This window comes from Pimephales promelas, chromosome 21, assembly GCF_988280905.1.
Source record: "Pimephales promelas chromosome 21, fPimPro1.hap1.1, whole genome shotgun sequence".
Classification (NCBI taxonomy): domain Eukaryota; kingdom Metazoa; phylum Chordata; class Actinopteri; order Cypriniformes; family Leuciscidae; genus Pimephales; species Pimephales promelas.
Window position 1 is genome coordinate 15,622,286 of NC_142789.1, and position 18,114 is coordinate 15,640,399.

Consider the following 18,114-nt stretch of genomic DNA (forward strand, 5'->3'; position numbering starts at 1 on the left):
CGTTGGCCAAACTTTTTTGATCATATTCAGTGAAATCGACAACAAAGTGGTTTTAGAAAAAAAAAAAAAAAAAAAAAACGAGCTTCTAACTCCACCTGGAGCATGGTAATTTGTTTTGCAAAACTCCACAGCTCCCGGTTCATCGGGTCCAAACAGCGCAGGGGGGTGTGACATCTGACTGTCAATCACAAGTCGTGCACATATGCCACCCCTCGCGCAAGTTACAATCGGATCGGCATTTTGAAAGGTGGAGATTTAGGCTACGTTTTAATTGGGTTCAAGCTTGATGCAGAGGTTCAAGCTGGATACAGAGCTTGCAACATTTCTTCTCGACAGGTAATTGTGCTTTATCAAACAGTTACTTTATGTCTTAGTGTTACGTTAGTAATCTAAATAGCCTGTTTGCCCAAATGTGTAGGCTATGGATAGCTTAGCCTAAATTAGCACTTGTTGGGCAGGTTCGTTAGCTTTGTTTACACTGAAATCAGTGTGAACGTAACGTTAGGTGTAAACATGTCCAGATGAAGGAATAAAGTTTGACTTTCTGATGGATGCTGCTGATGAGATGGGCGCGTTCACAGAAAAGCAGGCGCACACGCACTGATAAGCACAAATCTGTGGAACGGTTTCCACTGGAACTCTAGTTTGGGAAATCTAATCTAGTGAACTAGTATGCTCTGTGTATAGTCTGCAAAATGTAAATAATAATAATAATAATAATAATTCTATAGATTCTGTTATTTTAATAATGTAACCATTTAAGTCGGCTTGAAACAGAAGTTGCGATAGTTTTTCTTCCCTGTTGTGATGGATATCCAAGTGAAATGGCTTCTCTAAAAAGAAAATAAAAAGTTGTGACGTGAGGGGCTTAATTTGTCCCGAATTGATGATTGATTGCGTTGGATGGTTATGGTAGCCTACTATTGCTGGGATCTTGTGACTAACAGGAAGAGAGCAGAGAAAATCATTTTCAAATCATTTATAATAAATGCTGTAATATTTCATTAAAAAAATAAATAAATAAATAAATAAATAATAAGAAAGATTAACCATTTTGATTTCATGGCGACTTTAATGATCTTTATAAAATAGTTCAGTTGACATACAGTATGCAATTTGGGGATTTCAAATCAGGCACTGGATAGAGTAGCCTACAGATTCATTTTTTTTTTTTTTTCAGCCATTAGAATCAATTTGGGGTCTTTGATGAACTCAATTTAACAGGAAGGCCGAATTGTTCATGACTGTTGTGAGTATTAAAATGAAGTCATTATCATGCTTTATCATCTGGACTGTGCTGTTTACTTTTTTCCATTACCTAATTTTGAAAGTACTGTAAAGTCTGGCAATAAAACAAAGCAGACATCGCATATGAAAATAAACTGGTATTTGTACCCTGCTGAGGTGAATTTGGTTTAACTCATGGGCCGTGTGCAACTCTTGCACTGAAATTCAAATGAGGTGACAGGAACATAATATTTACTGTGGATTTTTAATCAGGTCAGCACAACAGACAAACAACTTCATAACATTGCAGTCAGGCTCTATGAAGTGCTGAATAAAGTTACAGACATAATATATGGGTGACCATATTCTGCAGACATTAGAGGTGCGGTTACTTAACCCCCAAAGTAACATTAACTTCTATTTATAAATTTATAAAATAAGTATTTTTCATAGTTCATGATATGTAATGCATTAACTAAAGTGTCTAATATAGTTAATTTAGCTCACAAACTAACTTGGGATTAGACTAACAATGATTAGAAAGTATTTGATCAATAGTATGCAGGCGTGGTAAGCGACCACTTGTGGCATGCATGTAGGCGGGATCTATGGAGAACGGTCAAAGCGATGCAAATATACTTAGAATGTATGAGGACTGAAGAGAGCACATTGATTGGAAAACAAAGCCAAAAACTGACATTTTTGGCGATTTAAAAAATCCATTCCAGATGCATTTTAAGTGTCCCTATTATGCTTTTTCAGATATTTTTTTGTAGTATTATAAAGCTGTATGTAAAATGTCTGCAAAGTTTCAAAGATCAAAGTGCATGATATTATTGTCCCCCAAAAGAAAGGGCCAAATTTGAGAAAATCTTATCTGGAATTCTACATTTCATATTAGTATTATTGTTATGTTTTTTGCCACCCAATTACAAAAAAAAAAGAAAAAATGTAACTTTTCACAATGAATAATTCCAAAGCAACATGCGAATGTGGTGCGACTGTGTAAAACACTTTTTTAGGACTACACCACATGCATGCAAACCTTTAGGAGACAAAAATAAAATTGTGAACTTTTAAAATAGCACCATAAGTGCAATTTAATTTTCACAAAGAGGATGTATGGCCACCTTAATAATAGGAGACATTTGACATTCACTGTAGATTAGTGGGGTCTAATATCATTTATTCAGGGTGAGGTTCTACTCCAATGTCTTATGTTTCAAGATTCAAAAACATTTTTACTTTCATTTTAGCTAAAGGTTGATGAAGAACAAGTCAGTGTTTCCTGTTTAAGATCCATGAAGTTTTCATGCGATAAAGGCTGCCTTTGTCTGGATCACGCAAAACACTTTTTAGCTTTTGTATTCCATTTCCAGGCCCTTTTGGCCTTGAGGCACCTCCAAGCGAAGAAAGATTGTTTCATATGTGCTTCAGACACTCACTCCACTAAGTTTATGAATCATTGAGCGCACTTCCCTCTTCTTGCTTTGGAGTGTTTCAATCTGAAGACATCTTTTGTTGTAAAACATGCACTCCACAAAGTACGCCCCAGTAAGACTCGCTACTCTCCAAGTGGGTGTTGGATTCTGATCTGGTTGACATTACCATGGTTACTGACTTCAAGAAGTTAAGAAAATGTTGGCATCATTTACTCATCCTCATGTCATTCCAAACCTGTGGAAATCCAACGCATTCTCACCCCAAGGCGTCACCTTTGACCATGCTTCAATATTTGACGTTTTAGGCGCCCTTTAGCGTCACTTACATGACGCGATCCTACGGCGTCATCTAACTGACACTAAAGGAAAGCGTCAGTTAGAGGACGCGGTTAGGTTTAGGTGTGGGGTGGGGGTAGGGTACACGCGATCCTAGGGCGTCATCTAACTGACGCTAAAGGGCGCCTAAAGCGTCAGATATTGAAGCATGTCCAAATGCAGTCAGTTAAGTGACGCCTTGGGGGTGAGAATGGGCTGGGAAATCAAAGAAACTGTTTTGTCCATTGTTCACCTGATTTTTATGGACAAATAAAAACACAGAGACCCATTTCAAAATATATTTTCTTGTGTTCCAGTTTCGTAATGACATGAGGGTGAGTAAATGATGACAGAATTTACATTTTTGCTTGAACTGCCCCTTTAAGGCATTTTACGACTATGTGGCATGTGTGGCATGAAGAAATCATGAGTAGCTGCAGCACTAGACCAGCTTTTATCTGTGTAGCTTGGATTCAAACAGCTGGCTCCTGGTGTTTGGACTGGTCTAGCCCAGTTTGGCATGGACAGTGGCGACAGATGCTTGTAAATATTAGGAGCCCAAGAGATAGAAACTGAAAGAAGGGTAGAGAGCGAAAGCTACAGTAATGATAAAGCCAGTGGTGTCCCAAAACGCAAGCCTCACGACGTAAATAAAAAAAAAAAAATAGTCATAAACGAGAAATCCAAACCCCAGATGACAAAACAGTGAGACGCAGAACAGCATCGCTGTCGTAAGCATACATAATCGCCGTGAGAAACCGCTAATTGGATGATTTTTCTTTTAAGTCGTCCTTAGAGGCGAATAAAGATGTTTTAAGAAAGACCTTGTTTCAAGTTTAAGTGGCACACAACATTGAAGGAACAGAAATGTGATTTTGACGCGCCTAAAATAAACATGAGCCACATTCGGAAGCCATACATTTTCATGAAGTCAGCCAGCACAAAAGGAGTTTTAAAAAACACAGCTAGTCAAATGCTAATGCGTTCATCTAAGCTAATTCAGAATGTTTTATTTATTTATATTTTTTTGCCCTGCTGCCATAATTCAACCTTCCTCCTCCTTTATTGTGCTTTTGTGGCAGTGCATTAGTTACAAATTAAACTAATTTTGTCACATTCTGTGCTTCACGTCCATGCCATTAAGTCCTTCATCTTTAGCGGCTGTTTTTGCTGAGTCACAGCCATTACATTATGGCGCTAACACTCTGATGAAAGCAGTGGTCAACAGGGCGGCCATAATAAAATTCAAGGTATATGCTCAGAGTTCACAGGGACTCATAAACTTTTTTTTCTCATTACTCTTGGTTTCCTTTTTCCTCACATTATGTCAGCATGTCAAAACAAGATTGTTCCCATTACAATCAATGGAGCTGTCAAGACTGGAAGCAGCATGACGTAATGCACCTTAATTTTTGGTTGCCTCGTTTCTTTTCATCTGTCGCCATGCTCTTTTTCCTGTTGTAGTTAGTAAATGGCAATATATTTGCCCAAAGTAGGCAATATATAGACCTAATATAGCACCGTCCATTTTCAGCAATGCGCTCTTTGTGTTCTTCCGGAGCATGAAGGTAAGGTCTTACAGATTAATGAATGAACTGCTAGTTTTAACATCTTCTCGGTCTGCTAACATGTATCACATCCATTTTAAACATTACAATGCTTGTGATAACTTTTGTTAACTCTACAATAAGTGAATCCACTTCAAAAGCTAATTACTCTTCGACAGTGATGCCATATAAATATAGAGCTACCGCAAAAACGAAAGTTCAAACTCAAAATTCTAAAGATTGGAAGAAGGTTTATAGACTATTGCCATAAATTTAAGTCTGTTTATTACATATTGCATTTACATTTGTAAATGTATGGCATAATGCACTCCAAATCGATTTAGAGTGTTAAACCCAGGCTCCACAACTGGCAACAAAATCAAACTGCGGGAACCCGCTCCACGAAACATAACAAACTGTTCCAGCCAATAACTAACTAGAAGGCCCTGGGGGTGGGGTTTGGGGGGGTCAGTGCAGATGAAGAGGAGGGAGGGTCTATCTAGCCTCCGTTTTGTTTGAAAATACTTTAAAGGTCAAACAAGAAGTCACGTCATCGCTTAGAGCACCTTTAAATAAGACGGTAAGAAAGACTGCAAGATTATATTTCAATCTATTACTGTGCGTTCACACCGGACGCGAATAGCGAGTCAGACATTAGGATACAGAAAGGATACAGACAGGATACAGACATTAACAGTGAGAAGAGAAATAAAAAAAAGAATAATAAAAAAACAAGGGGGATATACGGATATCATAATGGTGCGTTCACACCGGACGCGAATAGCGCATCAGGCGCGAATGATTTCAATGTTAAGCCAATGCAAAGACGCGTTACACGAGTAAAAAATTGCTGCAGCACGAATGAGACGTAGCGAATGGCGCAAATTGAGCGTATGGCGCGTTAAGCATGTTACGCGCAAATGATTTATTTAGTGCTATTTGTGCATTCACGCGTTTGACACGAATTTGCGTCTGCCGCCCGAGTTGAAAAATCTTTGCCATCAATTTGCGCCGCGTTAACCAATCAGGAGCCTGCTGCTTGCTCACATGGTGAAGGCTCTGGAAGCTTCAATAAATTATTTTGTAATATGACTAAATGCCTGGTGTGGTTCTAATGCACAACAAAGCAAATATTTTATCACTTAAAAGGCCGTGTGTCCACCAAAGCGTTTTTCCACGCGCCTGGCGTATGTTTTCAATTGTTTTCAATGGGAGCGCCACGTTTTTTAAACGACCTGAGCGCATCGAGGCGCTGAGCGTTTTTTTATCACGCTGAAGCGCCGAGCACCCAGCGTTTTTACTGGTTGCTGGGAGTTGAAAAATGTTCAACTTTGGATAAAACGCAGCGCTCATCACTGTCGCTTTTAAGCCAGCCGTCCAATCACAGTGGAGGAGGGGCGGGACTAATACCACACCAACCAACAGTCACAACATTCAAACTGCTGCGGATATTCTGTATCATAGCAACGAAACATCTCAACGGAAAAAAAACGCTGCGCTGCCAAAACGCTCTCAAGCGCCCAAAGCACAGTGTCTTCAGCAGAGCGTCTGGCGTTTTCAGCTGGCTAAAAACGCTTTGGTGGACACACGGCCAAACTTTATTTCAATACATGAGACATGGAGATGGATGAGGGCTACGGTAGTCCTCGCTCGCTCCAATGCGGGACAAGAGATCATCAAACTGGGCGCGGGACTGCCGGAAGTACCGCTGACAGCGGCCGTCATGCTCCTGAAGCGAGCAAATGGTGAAACTCGCCAAACGGTTCCTCTCCAAAATGTCCGGTGGGCACAAATACGGCGACGATGATCCCCACGCCGCAGTTCTGCTCTCCAGAGCAAATACAGAGCGGTGACTCTCTCGATGAATGCGCGATCAACATAAAAAAGATGGCTGCCAAACGGTTTCGATTCTGATGCGCGTGACGCACATAAATTTCGCTTAATTGTTTGTTTGTTTTTGACGGGCGTCAGTTTCAATCTTGACGCGCGAATTAACACAAAGTGGTCAAGCGTCGAACTAGACGCGGTAGACTCTCTATTTGCGTCCAGTGTGAACGCACAGTAATAGATTGAAATAGAATTTTGCAGTCTTTCTTACCGTCTTATTTAAATTGATGTCGGGTGACGTGACTTCTTGTTGACGTTTAAAGGATTTTCAAACAAAACGGAGGCTAGATAGACCCTCCCTCCTCTTCATCTGCACTGACCCCCCAACCCCCACCCCCAGGGCCTTCTAATTAGTTATTGGCTGGAACAGTTTGTTATGTTTCGTGGAGCGGGTTGCCTCAGTTTGTTTAGGGGACAGGCAGCTAGCGGATAGTGAGGAGATGTTTGCTGTATGTGACAAAAAATGTTTTGGCCTAAAAAACGTGTGACATCGCTTAGAGCACCTTTAAATTTGAACCATATGTAGGCCTATATAAATAAAATTAGATTTGCAGTTGTAGCATAGTGAATTTTAATAGCTTTTCAGCATTTAAACATTGATATTTTATTTTATCATCTAGTTAGAGCTTGTATCTTTAATACTAGAGTAGTACTAATAAATTAATTTAAAGGGTTTTTAGGTATTTTACACTGTAAAATGAATTGAAAACTTTTTATGAAGTTTGTTTTATGCAGTTTGCCATTTGTAGACAATCTCAAGCCATTGCAATGTGATTAAGTGTCATGCATCATCAGTCACTACTGGTGTACTGTACATGCAGAAAAAAAACAACTTGTTAACATTTACTCTTAAATGGATGCCAATTACCTTACCTCAGTTACTTGGTCTCTTTAGGGCACCCTTCTGAGAAAGGAATGAATATCTACCTCTTACTATTTCATTACACTGTACGTTTCCCCTGTACCCCTTAACAACATTTGTGCCACTGCAGCCTGCGATTCCAGTCTTGGCAGTCTTGCGTGTGGAGACCAGCAAGTGTCTCAGACAACAGCAGGACAAAAAACACCCTTTGGCTAGGCTCACTGTCTGCGCTCATGTAGAACAATGTTCCTACCCTCAGAAATGAATCTCAGATTTAAGCATCAGTTGGGGAAGTCAAGTGCTTTATCTGTCCGATCTTGATTCGCTCATCTACCCTTGTACTCGCTCTCGCTCTCACACATATTTCAAGCTCTTAGATATTCATGTGACGACAGTGTGTGCAGGTTCTCCGCTCCAGCTGCTTTATGCAGCATTTGTCAGCTTTACTGTCACTGAAATGTCACGATGTAGTCAGTTGTGTCAAGAAAGTAGGAATAGATTTTGACACGACTGCCTCAGCATACGCCTGTAAAATTTCAAGAGACTTGGTTTGCCTACATTTCATATCCCAGTTGGCCCCCTAGATACAGTGGGTTTCTGTTGCTAATACAGCATAGATGTGGTTGGAGAAGTAATATTTTATTGTAGACTAACCTCTCATATGTTTGCATATCCAGGACAATGATTAAACATTTTCCATTTCATGACCCATTTAAAAATAGTTTTTGGTTATTGAAATAAAGCTAAAATAAATATTAGATGAAAAACTAGAACATGAAAATGTTGCTTTGGCAAATAACTAAAATAAGTTAAATGACTAAAATGACTGAATCTGAAGTAAAAATACCTACTGTGTTGGAAGGATGCATTCGACAAGGTTACCTTGAACGAACATATTTAATTTAGAGGGAAATGGAAAAAGAATACAGATTGGCTCAGCATATTTCAGCCCCTGTCCAACAAACGCAGGGCTCCGGGGGAACCCCCAAACATGGGTCTTAAAGGCACAATTTTGACATTGATAGCATATACTGTAGATATTTTTAAAATCATAATTTGGCAGGGTATATTAGGCTGCTTTATGTGCGCTCACTTTGGATGTGAGCACAAAATCTGTGGGAATCAGTAAAATTATGTGAAAATTATGATTAGAATCACATTTAACTTAATCAGATAATGTTTTTCAAGTATGCTTTTAAAATTACAACAAAATATCTGACTTACTTTTTCAAATAAGTAGCGGCAGTCCAGAGGCATTGTGTGCACTGTGTGAACATGATCATTATTATAGTTTGAGTCTAAATATCAGCATGTATTTACTCAATTCACTTGCGCAAAAAACATTCAGTTTCTCCAAATTGAAAATAAAACGGTATAATGCAAACTCGGAATACGCAAACGTGCAATAATTAAATATGTTAAATTACACAAAAAAACGTTATATATTCAATCTCACTTTATTTACTTATTCGTTTTACTTTTAGGGCTCTATTTTGACGTTCTGAAACGCAAATATCAAAAGCGAAATGCAAGTAACTGTGGGCGGATCTCGCTAGTTTGTGGGCACTGTTGCTATTTTACCGATGGGATAAATGACTCTTGCGCCTGACTCTAATCTAAAATGGGTTGGTCTGAAGTAGCTACATTACTCATAGGTGTGGTTCGGGTGTAATGTGCAATACACCAATCAGAGCGTCTTCTCACATTCCCTTCAAGGGCAAGCGCGCTTGTTCCATGGCAGAATGCTATTATTATGGCGGATTTACTAGGCGCACGCCAGGAGCGGTTCACAGCCGAGGAGACAGATGTTCTCCTCAGGGCCGTAAAAGACAGAGAAGTGATATTGTATGGGAATGGGAGAAACCCACCCAAATTAGCTTCGGTTAAACAGGCGTATAATAATTTGGGTAAATGTGTAAGCAGATTTATGCCTACATCTTCATGGACACCACAATGATTTCCTTCGTGTGTTAATATTTTTCCTTGTAATTATGTATGGGTTGTAAAAATGAGAACTGCTGCATCTGTGTAGATCAGAAAAGCAAAAACGTGTTGTGTACACACTACATTATGGCCAAGCATGCGCCCTTCTTAGAATAACATCTGAAGAACGCGCCACTGATTTTGGACTAGGTTTTTCCTGGTCTGTGGCAGAATTGTTTTCTGGAACTGCAAAAGAGCACCAGGGAATGTTTGCGCCGTAAGACGTGTCCTCTTTTCGCTGAACCGCCCCCGGGAGCGGAAGTTCATTCCCTAATGTACCGACGTGCGTCTGTGGAGGGAAAAGTCCGCTGTGCGTCTTGTGCAAAATAGGAATGATACATGCGTCGTTGTAGTCAATTGCGCCGAATGCAAGATATAAAAAATAACTGATAATAATACTAATAGTAGTAGTAATAATAATATTAATAACAATAAATACTATATATATATATATATATATATATATATATATATATATATATATATATATATACACACACACACTGTAAAAAATATTGTTGGTTTAACTTAAAATTAAGTAACCTGGTTGCCTTTACAATTTTAAGTTGATTGAACTGGAAAAAAGTGAGTTAATACAATGAAGGAGATTGATTTAATCCGCAGAAACTTAAAATAATAAGTTATCTGAACTAAATAAATTATTTAAGTTGATTTGACAATAGACAAAAATGTTGTGATAACAAATCTTGAAAATGTTTTTTTTACAGTGTGTGTGTGTGTGTGTGTGTGTGTGTGTGTGTATATATATATATATATATATATACACTATAAAAAATAATGTTGGTTTAACTTAAAAAAGGAAGTAGCCTGGATGCCTTAAATTTAAGATCATTGAAATTGAAAGTAAGGAGATTGATTTAATATCAGAAACTCAAAATATTATGTTATCTGAACCACGTAAATTATCTAAGTTGAGTTGACAGAAGAAAAAAATATTATGGTAACAAATCATGATTTTTTTTTTAAATAATGTTGGTTTAACTTAAAAAAGGAAGTAACCTGGATGTAACCTAAAAAATAAAAAATAAAAAATAAAAATAACTAAAAAATAAAAAATAAAAGTAACCTAAAAAATTATTTGTGTGATGTCCTATTTTTATCATTTATTTGTTCATTTTGCTTTTATATATTTCTAGTATAATAATACTACTAACATATTTTTTATTAGTAGTATTATTACTAGTAGGCTAGTAAATTAGTAATTTTTGTATCATTTAAAATTTATTTTAAATATAATTATATCATTTTCTGTTTATGTATTATTTTATTATTATTTTATTTTTTTTATTGTCATTATTTATTTTCCAAAAATAATCTCAGATCATAAAAACCTCTGAATTCCCACAACCGCTTCAACGCATAAAGGGGACGACTGTGTTGGTGCGCCTGGCATGCCAGCTGCAACTTTATTCTGGCAACACTCAACAACCAGCGAGAGCTGCGCGCAACACAAAGAGCCATTTAGATTGTACAAACAGGCAAAGAAACACAGCAGGAATCTCAGGATAATGAGATGATTGCAAACGCAGCTGCGGACACACTTCTATTAAACGTGTTTTGCTCTGAGCATATTTCAGTCTCTTTGTTCAAACCCTCCAAAATATGAAGAATTAAGGAAGCATATTGGGAAATTAAACCACACTTTCTTTCTCCTTTCTAGACTGCAGTTGCACACAGAAAACACACACACACACACACAAGGTTATATCAACTGTATAGGTGCCTTTTTTTGTTTGGCTACAGTGGGCAGTCTTGCTTTAAGACATGTGATGCATCTCGCTCTCCCACTCGCGAAGGCAGTATTGTCATACACACAAGCACGCCTGCACTCACACACACACATGCGTGTGCACACCAATCAGTACACTGGGAAGAGGAGAGCCTCAGACTGAGTGGCTTCTCAATGGGAGAGAAGAGCTGAGAGGAGAGAGGGACGGAGAGAGCGAGCGCACGAGAGAGAGAGAGAGAAGTGTCGTCGCATGTGCAGGACCAAAAAGTGAAGAGGCAAATTAGCTTGTTATCCCCCAAAGAAGCTTCACCTTCAGAGGGAAGCGTGAGGAGGCTGGGAAACAGGAGGAATACGTTGCTTCTCTGGTGATTTAAAGGTGGCATGACAAGCTGCTCGTCCCTCAAACCCCAGCTAGTTTCTGACAGCATTTCACAGCTGTGACGGGAGTTTCTGCTGTCGGATGCCTGACTGTGTTCGGTGGATTGCAGCCAGGAGGACTTGCAACAGAAGAGGGGATCAAGGGTAGGAGCAGGAACAAAAGTCTCCTCATCCCTCCCCCCCCCCCCTCCTCACCCTCCTCTGATCCGCAGATCCGAGCAGGAACTTTTGCTGGGAAGCTCTTTCCCGTGAGCATGGATGGATTTATGATTATGTGATGAGGATATTGGATGGACATTGACGGCACGTTTCTTTAACGTTCTCCTGACTGTGTCTCAGAGGTAAGATTAGGTGTGATACTTTTGTCTTGGTAGAATGCAAGGAAAAGATCAAATCCTAATCTATAGGTGGTCATTTCACAAAAAAAAGACTAGAAAGTCAGCAGGTGTGTGCTGTTTTGAAATGGCAAACTTGACCAGCCACTTTTAAGCATGTATTTTGTGCATCTCTGAGTCATTGACAGCTCATCAAACATACTAAGAGTTGACAGTTTCAATACGGTCCAGATCTGATGAGCTTATAGGATTTTGCTGCCGATCCTTTCTAAGCTCCATGCTGATGCTGTGGCATAGGTGGACATGAGAACAATATTTTACATCCAATAACACATGTGGGCTTTATTTTGTACTTATAACATCTTTTTTTCCCTGAGACTGAAATGTGAATCTACATAATGCACCTAATCATAATAATATTCATATTTAGTTTTTATTATTTATTTATGCACTCAAAAATGTCTAGGCACACCTTTTTAAGTGTAGAGTGCCGCGTTGGTCTTGCGCAGGTGTGTCCGAAGACAGTGATGAACACGCGGATCTTAAAGTAACATGTAAAAGCATCCGACCAGATGATTTATCAGATCAATGCATTAATTAAGCGACAGCGGCGAGCACCGGCTCCCAAAGCTGCTCTCAATAACCTGCCGGAATCTCAGACACCATGTCATGGAGGAGCGACTTATAAAAGTAGCTGGAAAAATGAAAGATATGCAACAGAATACATTGTGGAGGTGTTGAGGTTTAGGTGACCTTCTAAAGTCCAACGTTGATGTTTTTTTTGCTTGAAGATGATCATCTTCTGTTGCATGTTGCATGTGCTAAATCTCCTTTTATTGTGTTGAAAGAAGACAGTTGAAGTTTTTGAGGCAGTTTGCCAGCCAGGGAGAGAATAGCACTCCTCTGGGAACGGTTCACATTTCCACAAAACTGTGGATTAAAGGAGGCTTTAGTGGAGCAAAGAGGATTACAATGGTGCTGTTAATAATTATATGCTTAATTTTGGGTCTTGATGAATATTCATTGGAAATTTCAATGTCATTTGAGGGGACTCTGAGTGATGATCCGTCGTGTCAGGCTGAAGAGTGCAGGATACCTCAATGTGAAATCCATTAATTAAACACTGTTTGCCATTTAAAGTGGATTTTTGTTTTTTTGTTTTTGTCAGTGGATTAGTCAAGGAGTCATTTAAAAGTGTTAATAATTCTGGTGTTAGCATCTGCCTTGTAAATTTAAAGTTGGACTTGGTAAACATCGCAAGAGTTGTATTTTTGTTTTGGTTGCCACTGTAAAAAAAATATTGTTGGTTTAACTTAAAAAAATTAAGTAACCTGGCTGTCTTAAAATTTTAAGTTCATTGAAATGGAAAAATTGAGTTAATACAACGAAGGAGATTGATTTAATCATCAGAAACTCAAAATATTATGTTATCTGAACTATATAAATCAAGTTGATTTGACAAAAGGAAAAAATGTTGTGATTACAAATCATGGATTATTAAATGGCTTTTTGTTTTGACCTTAATCTTTTGTTGTTATAAAATCAGTCATGAGGGAACTCATGTGTTTTGTGTCTTCCAGTGTTGATCAGTCCAAGTTTATCAACTAGTTTTAAGAAATCTTGCCATATATAATGCAACTTGTAAATTAGGTTATCCCATTTAGTGATTATGCGGCTGGTAACACTTATTTCACGATGTTACTAAAGTAATAACTACATTTTGCATCTAACCATAACACCGTGTCCTAAATACACGCGACGTGCGATAAAAGGTATCTTTTCCATGTTAATCAGAGTTTTTGTCCTCTAACCAGACGCGACGGCAACACGCAAAGTTTCTAATTTAGAAACGGTTCCTATTTATTCCACGTCGCGGCTGACAGATCCGCCCACACAGAGATCTCATCTCAATATAGCGTTCAAAATTAATTCTATGCAAACATACAACTGTACTTCATAACAGAATTAGTCAATGAGTATATTTTGTTAATGTTTTGATTTTTAATCATGTTATTTCTTGATTTGTTTATGTCCTTACCCATTTCCAATGCGAGTGCGGGCCAGCATTGCGCTTTCACAGAGAGACTCCGCCCACACGCTGTTCTGAATGGCTGTGATTTTTGATTGACTTGTGGCGTCTCACAGTCGCATCGCGTCTAGTGTCGAATTTTATCGCGTCGCGTGAAGTTATGACACGGTGTAAACCTAATCCCAACCCAAACCTTATAGTAAGTACATGTAGTTTAATTAATATAACTTATTTCTTAAATGTATAATTATTACACTGCAACAAGGACACCTAAAGTTGTGTACTTTAAAACTGCATTGTCATTTTTAAGTAAAAGTTCCGATGTGAAATGATGCTTGTTAACACTGCAATATTCAATAAAGCTGAGGGCTGAAATCGTACATGCATGTAGGTGTGTGTCAGATAGAATAAACGTTCTGCTTTTATCATCAGTCTTTGATGTCTTTTCTCTTCAGCCGGTGCTCCTGCCATGTCCTGGCTCCTGTGTCTGTGGATAAGTGTTAGCTGCTTACTGCTCTGCCACGCCACGTTGTACGAGACCATCCAGCAGCATCATGTGACGCGCCCGGGCCGCAACGCCATACAGATACTGGGTCAGTGTCTCGTTTAAACCGTATGTTCTTTTTCATTAAGTCAGTGATGTGTTCGTTATCTCCTTCTCGGTTTGAACTCTGCTGGTTGTGGATGTCCATGTGTTGTAGATGTGCTTGTCTGCTTGGAGACACTGTGTTTAGAAGACATATGAGATTGAGATGACTGTGCATTGACAGTATTTCTATCAAATGCATTTAAATGCATAAAGCGCTCATTGCAGTGGTTAACAGGGTGACCACCACAGTCCCAAAATTGGAATTGGTGTCCCGCATTTCAGTTATGTCTGTGTTATTTCATTTCTTCCTTGAAATTACAATACCACAATAAGAAATATTATATTTAAGAAATGTGATATCTAAGAAATGTGGCATAGAGAGCAATTTGACGAATGTGTGGATGAAGCAAAGGAACCATATGGAGTAGAGCCAGACCGATATATCGGCAGGCCGATATTATCGGCCGATATTAGTCATTTTCCAAACTATCGGTATCGGCAGTTATAAAGGCAGATACATGAATATTTCAAAAAATATTTCATGAACCATATCATGAGTGTTGGAGTTGTATAGTTTGTCCACCAGAGGGCACTCTACACAGTCCCTGTTGGCAACACTCGTTGAGTTGGTCATGAGACATACATTGGTGGAATAACAATTAAAAGAACATCCCCATGAGTTCTCTTAACTCAAATAAGCAACACAATTTGTGACTATCCAGTTTTGCTGCTGTTAAATAAACCGAGAGTGAAGCGTAAAAAGCTAGTAATAGTTAAGTTACGTTGTTCGAGTGTAGTTGACTGACTGTCCTTTTAACTTTTGATAATGTGACTGAAGTATTTCTTTAATAGCGCGTGACAGTTATAGCAATGAGACGGATCTCTTCTTGGCCTGTTATATTGAAAACGTATGTTTTACAATTTGCAGTATGAAGTTATCCATTGCTCATCATAGACTAGCTAACCATAAAGCTAGCTAATGCCACTATCATCAGTCTGTTCTGTGTGACAATAAAAGAAACAAGTTTCTTTTTAAAATGTATCATATTATTTTAGTTAAAACTCATAAATAGCTACAAATAACTAATGTCAGGGAAATCTGTTAATGTTTTGTTGTGCGTTTCTGAAAAAAAAAAAAAAAAATGGCCGCTATATCGGAATATCGGATTTTAAAACCAAAAAATATTTGTATCGGTATCTGCCTCCAAAATCCTTTATCGGTCGAGCTCTAATAGTAAGTTCAAGGTAAACTGAATCTAGTAAAAACGCATTTATTGTTTGCATGGTCTAATAAAGGAAAATAGTCCCTACTTAGTATAAAATATGTTTTTTTTTTTTTTACATATACTAGTTATTTTAGTTCATTATTTTTAGTGGAATGAATAGGTCCAATAGAGTAAATTACACTGTATTACTCAAACCTGGGCACATTAACAAAGCCTAAAATGTTATCATCCAACTTTTTGGCAATAGGCTTTCCAACTAATGTAATTCAATATTTACATTGTATAGTAGTAACACACGTGTCCCGCATTGGCCGCATAATCACATCTTGCAACATTGAGCAATTACCGGGTGGTCACCCTAGTGGTTAAGAACCTTTGTGGTAGGCTTGTTATCCTCTTCTCTTGGTCAAATGTTGAAAAGAGATTTACGTAGAAATCCAGCTCAAGATACTTCGTTCTAGCTATCAACGAGTGGCTTGTAAGAGGTTTTGCATCGTAAGTTACCCAAACTGCCGCCGTGCATGTGTGTGTGTGTGCGAGAGACAGGCTTGAGGCTAAACTCTCCTATCAGCATGCTGTGAATACGAGCAGCTTTGATCACAGAGGCTCTGGTGGAAATGACAATTTACGTCTATCGCCTGCTCTATGGAAGTATTTGGCAATTAAGCAGTGTTTCTCAATGAGGGCCGGCGGGAAGAGATACAGCAAGGTGGGTCTTTCTTCAACACTAAGTATGCAAATGGAAGCGATGTGGCATACTTTCAACATCGGAGCATGGAGACAAGGAACTCCAAAGCATTTTAATGCATACTCATTAAATATTTGCAATGTCTTGTCCTTATAGATTATGTAGTAAATGTGTTCGTTACTTCATCGTAGTTCTGCGTAGTCTGATTAGTGCCTGAATTACTGCAAACTTAAACTAGTTTGTTAAAAAAAAAAGAAAAGAATACCGTCTTCAGGACACCATACAGATGTGAGAAAGCTTCCCATCTCAGAAAGCACTTCAAACCCATTAATCCAATAGAAAAATGTGAAAAAAGAGAAAAGTGTGATGTATGTCAGAAATACCCGAATGAATTTTTAACACCATTCATCCAGGTTTTTATCCTGCCCAGCAGAGCATGGTGCCAGAAGTGTTCAACGAAGATCGTGTCCCATTGTAAGTGTTCCCTGAATTATTTAAGGGATCGGCTAAACAACAAAAAGAAATCCCCCCCCACTCACACACACTCTCCACGGTATATGGAAAAGTTAGACAAAACCCCATGTGTGAAATCACATCTCTGGTGTTAGGAAGGTCGAGACGGGCTCGATAATGGAGGGTTGTAGCTTTTAAACACACACCCACACTTGCACACATCCGTATTGCAGCCGCTGAAGACATTTTCTCTTGTTTTGCTGAAGATTTAATGGTTCTGCATGTTTTGTTTGCATAAAACCCAAACAAAAAGGGTTGCGAAGACTGTTTATGACGGTGGGTTTCTGACCTGCTATATTTATCTTTAATGGTAAAAATGGCCATAGCTAAAATTCATAGTGCCCCAGACCCATTCTCTCCAGGACAATTGAGTACTCTCCATCCTTAGCAAACTCATTTTTTTTAAAACATTGTATTTTGGGTGCAATTAAGTAATGTTGCAGTACAACATTTTAAAAACATTTTAGAAACCATACCTTAATCTCATATATATATATATTTTATACTTTTGTGAAATGTTTTATTTAAAGGAGTAGTTCACTTAAAAAAAAATAAATAAATAAAAAAATTGCTGATAATTTACTCACCCCCATGTCATCCAATAATGGACTTCAATGGGAACCAAACGGTTTAAGGTCCAAAAGACAGTTTCAGTGCAAACTGCAAACTGTTCAGATGGCTTTAAACGATTCCAGACAATTAATAAGGGTCTTATCAAGCGAAACGATTGGTCATTTAATATAAATAACAAAGTTTAAGTTTTATAAGCTCAAATGCTCGCTTTGCTCTGTACTGCGATGCACGTTCGTGACTCTCCTGTTCGAACTCGTTCATCAAAATGAACGAATCTTTTCCCGAGTCAATTCGTTCATTTTCGTTCGTTGAATGAACCAAATGACACGAAAAAAGATTTGTTCATTTTGATGAAAGAGTTCGAACAGGAGAGTCACGAACACCCATCACAGAACAGAGCAAGGTGAGCATTTGAGCTTATAAAACTTGTATGTTATTATTATTATTATTATTATTATTATTATTATAATTTTTTTTTTTTTTTTAATGAGCGAACATTTTGCTTGATAAGACCCTTATTTAACGTCTGGAATCGTTTAAAGCCCTTTGAACAGTTTGCAGTTTGTACTGAAAGTGTCTTTTGGAACTTAAACCGTTTGGTTACCAGTAAAGTGCATGATATGGAGAAAAATCCTGGAATGTTTTCATCAAAAACCTTAATTTCTTTTTGACTGAAGAAAGAAATGGACATCTTGGATGACACGGGGGTGAGTAAATTATCAGCAAAAATTTTTTTTTTTTTTTCAAAAGTGAACTACTCCTTTAAGAGT

General features: G+C 38.2%; 1 protein-coding gene across 5 annotated transcripts in view; it reads left to right on the forward strand.

Annotated features, from left to right (window-relative positions):
* Window positions 1–210: 210 nt before the first annotated feature.
* tafa1b (TAFA chemokine like family member 1b) overlaps window positions 211–18,114 on the forward strand; it is a 195,468-nt gene continuing 177,564 nt past the window's right edge. For 2 of the 5 annotated variants that reach the window (XR_005623109.2, XR_005623110.2), the window contains exons 1-2: window positions 11,131–11,732; window positions 14,211–14,348. Coding sequence is in view for 1 of the 5 variants with exons in the window: in XM_039673543.2 (XP_039529477.1) it covers window positions 14,225–14,348 (124 nt within the window). In the remaining 4 variants the exon portion in view is untranslated. Of the gene's footprint in view, window positions 337–1,198; window positions 1,250–11,128; window positions 11,733–14,210; window positions 14,349–18,114 lie in introns of those variants that run through there. The other 3 variants (XR_005623111.2, XR_016148486.1, XM_039673543.2) reach the window with 3 other exon arrangements.